A 3123-nucleotide genomic window follows, 5' to 3' on the forward strand; every position below is an offset into this window, starting at 1 on the left:
GATGTACACAGTGCAGTAACACAATGTAAACTAAACATTCCCCAATCCCTTATGTAAACCATGACCAAAAACGTCCACGCTGCACAGTGTGCTCATGGATATGTGGACCGTGAAATTGATTTGGTTAACTGACTTCTCTGATGTTTGAATGATTCTTTCTTAATTTTTCCAGGATGGGTTGTCATAAAATACAATACTCTTGAACATAATCCAACCTTTAATTAGTTAGTTTAATTAGATTAGTTCAACCAAAAAGGTAATTTATTCATCTCTCATGTCATTCCAAACCTACATGCCTTACTTTCTTTAGTAGAACAAAAAAAGGAAATTTAAATAATGTGTTTCCAAGCAATTGTAATTAACTTTTAAAATACTTCTTTATAAAACATTTTTGCATCTTTTTTGAAGCTTCAAAACTCTAGCAGTTGCATGGAAAAGGGCTGTATTTGATGACTAATTTTTCCTTTTGTGTTCCACGGAAAAAAGTTTTGGTTGGAATGACATGAGAATGAAAAATTAATGGCAGAATTTTCAGTTTTGGGTGAACCGTTACTTTTTCTAAATAATTCAGCCCAACTTGGCAAAAGGTTTTGATGTAAACAGTAGTTGTTTTAGTAGAAAATCTCTCGATTTTATTCTAAAGAGCACGAGAAACACTCAAGAGTACAGAAGCAGCACAGAAGCATCACTGATATCAGGTGTTCATGAACATCTCTTTGCCTGCTCCTGTCCTTCTCCTTAACACAACTTTTTGAAGCAGATGACAAGCTCTCAGTGTACTTTTTTGTCGGTATCTCTCTCTTCAACAGACGAGAACTTTACTCTCAAACATGATAGAGCCTTCCTCTTGTCGATGGCCAACCGTGGCAAAGACACGAATGGGTCCCAGTTCTTCATGTAAGTACTATTTACACTGGTATAAGACACAGAGAGGGTGTATGAGTGCATAGAAATAACCATTCATTCTGCTTACCATTTAATCTGACTGACTGGTCATTATTAAATGACACGTGCAATACGTATAGATTATGTATTCCCCCAGTGTTCAGATCATTTCTACAGAACTATTTTGCTTCAGTCATAGCCTTTATAATGATGTGCATTTGAAAACCTGTATCTGTTTTAAGAGATTGGCCAAAAGCACAAAGAGCATCTAGGCTTTTAAATTTGATCCAAGTGTTATACTTGCTTATATACTGACTCATACTTATGTCAATCCCAATTCGTTGACACATCAATAACATTTTTAAAGACCACTAGTGATTTTCAGTAGAAAAGCAAGATGGTAAAGAAGGAACATTTTATGTTCTGTCTACTTTTTTTTTTAATTGATTTAGTAATACAATCATCTTAGTTTACTCCTTTGCCGTTCACACTCTCTCTAACCTTCCCAGACTTCCTCAATCTCTTTACCACATATATATTTATTTTGGAAACTCTACATAGTCTACATGTTCGTGTGGGATGCAGGTGCATTTTCATTCTCCTTTTCCCTTGTCAATGTGCATTTAGAAATATTTTATAATCAGAAAGAATTCATTTTTGCCTACAAATGTATTACAATTTTTCTCTTGCCGTTTTTGTGTAAAATTTGCAGAAACTCTAGCATCCTGCTCTACCAAGGTAAAGTGTCTCTCCAAGGCTGTGCTTCTCTCTCCTGACTGTGTATTTCTGGTTGCTTTTAGCTAGCACTGGCTTCTTATTTATCTTTAAATAATTTTCACCTCATAAAAAAATCTGTTCTCCCAGCACAGAGAACCTTGAAGTCTTTCAATTATTGACGTATTTCAAGTTTAAAATTACAGGATGTATTTTCTTGCAATGGACACACTGATTTCTAATGTCCCTATAATATTTTTAAATGGGTTTAATTGGTTTTGTCAGCATAATGCTGACAGATGTTGGACCTGTTCCTGTTCATCATTAGAATTTATTCATCCAGCCAGTGTTATTGTGCAAGCACTGCTGGTTTTAAATTCCTCAGTGTTTGAATTGATGCATACAAATTTCTTCTTGATGACAGACTGAATGCTTTTTTTAGACTAAATTTATTTCCCTTTATCTTTATCCCCCCACATGTCCCTGTTGGATGACCTGGACTCCATTATGTCATTTACCTGACAATAGAACTACTAAGACAGCGCCTCATCTAGATGGGTACGTTCACAATGATCCAATGGTTTTGTGTAACAATTTATATATGTTGCAAATCTGTTCAAACCATACCATAGGAGCAAATCATTTGAAGAAAACAAAAAGTGTATTTATTTATTATAGGATCATTTGGATGCAAGCTGTATCCTTAAATCCCACAATTTCTTGTAACTGTAAGGATTTTTGATCTAATTTAGAGTGCATGTGGTCTTTGGGCTGGTCATCTCTGGCTTTGAGGTCATAAAGAAAATCGAAGGGCTGAAGACCGACTCAGCCAGCAGACCCTATGCTGACGTCAGAGTGATTGACTGCGGACAGCTGATTACAAAGTCTGCTAACGATGGTAAGCTTGTTCCTGAGTGCGAGAGATAAACTAGGAATTTTGGCTGCACACTTTCCGCCTGTCACTATGCTGTTTGTCTTTACCTAATGGAAAATATTTTTTAATCTACATTGTGGAGTGAAATATGGTTTAAAAATGGAACTGTGAAAGATCATAAAACAAAATGACGGGTGCTTTGAAACACTGCAGACACCAAATTTAATACACACACTTACACGGTGTCCTAACCAGGCATGATGCTACGAAGCATCAAGTAACAATCGAGAGTTTTTTCCCTAACCACCCACAGCAAGTGATGTGCAACAAGACATTTTGCCTGTCACTTGATTTGTATTTTTATCATGTCATTCTGGGCAGTGCTGCCCACAGTGAAATCAAGCTGGTTCAAAATCCTGATTCTTATAGATGTATCTCAAATATAATATTTTACAATGTATTTTTCATTTTTTACTTGCAATATGATTGGTTTGGACATAGTATGTGCATCACAGTTTGCATTCTTGTGCACTATTCTCTGCCAGTTTTTTGTTTAAATAATGTGATTAGTGTGTTTCACTCTGAAAATTGCAAAAAGTGCACTTCAAATGCCTGGATGATGCACTTAATTAACCAAAAAAAAAAAAAAA

The 3123-nt window shown here is 35.6% G+C and overlaps 1 protein-coding gene across 7 annotated transcripts; it reads left to right on the top strand.

The window, feature by feature from the left end:
* The first annotated feature begins 358 nt into the window (after positions 1-358).
* Positions 359-2836, top strand: LOC107576680 (NK-tumor recognition protein-like). Of its 7 annotated transcripts, XR_001608097.1 has the most exons (4): positions 359-897; positions 1598-1623; positions 2128-2157; positions 2352-2412. XR_001608097.1 is itself a non-coding variant. In XM_016262822.1 (3 exons), the coding sequence occupies exons 1-3, from the start codon at positions 761-763 to the stop codon at positions 2524-2526; spliced, it is 342 nt and encodes a 113-aa protein (XP_016118308.1). In that variant the 5' UTR covers positions 359-760; the 3' UTR covers positions 2527-2836. The 7 variants fall into 7 exon arrangements, 1 of the variants encoding a protein (XP_016118308.1); XR_001608096.1 differs by having other exon boundaries at positions 359-1623; XR_001608095.1 differs by having other exon boundaries at positions 1598-2157.
* Positions 2837-3123: the final 287 nt, after the last annotated feature.

The sequence above is a fragment of the Sinocyclocheilus grahami genome, unplaced genomic scaffold, assembly GCF_001515645.1.
Source record: "Sinocyclocheilus grahami isolate Dianchi unplaced genomic scaffold, SAMN03320097.WGS_v1.1 scaffold4145.1, whole genome shotgun sequence".
NCBI lineage: Eukaryota > Metazoa > Chordata > Actinopteri > Cypriniformes > Cyprinidae > Sinocyclocheilus > Sinocyclocheilus grahami.

Bases quoted from the DNA above. Each gene is read 5' to 3' on its own strand.
- LOC107576680 (XM_016262822.1), top strand. From the start codon at position 761: ATGACAAGCTCTCAGTGTACTTTTTTGTCGGTATCTCTCTCTTCAACA. The intron at 898-2,127 runs GTAAGTACTATT...ACCTGACAATAG, and splicing joins AATGGGTCCCAGTTCTTCAT to AACTACTAAGACAGCGCCTC. The intron at 2,158-2,351 runs GTACGTTCACAA...GATCTAATTTAG, and splicing joins ACAGCGCCTCATCTAGATGG to AGTGCATGTGGTCTTTGGGC.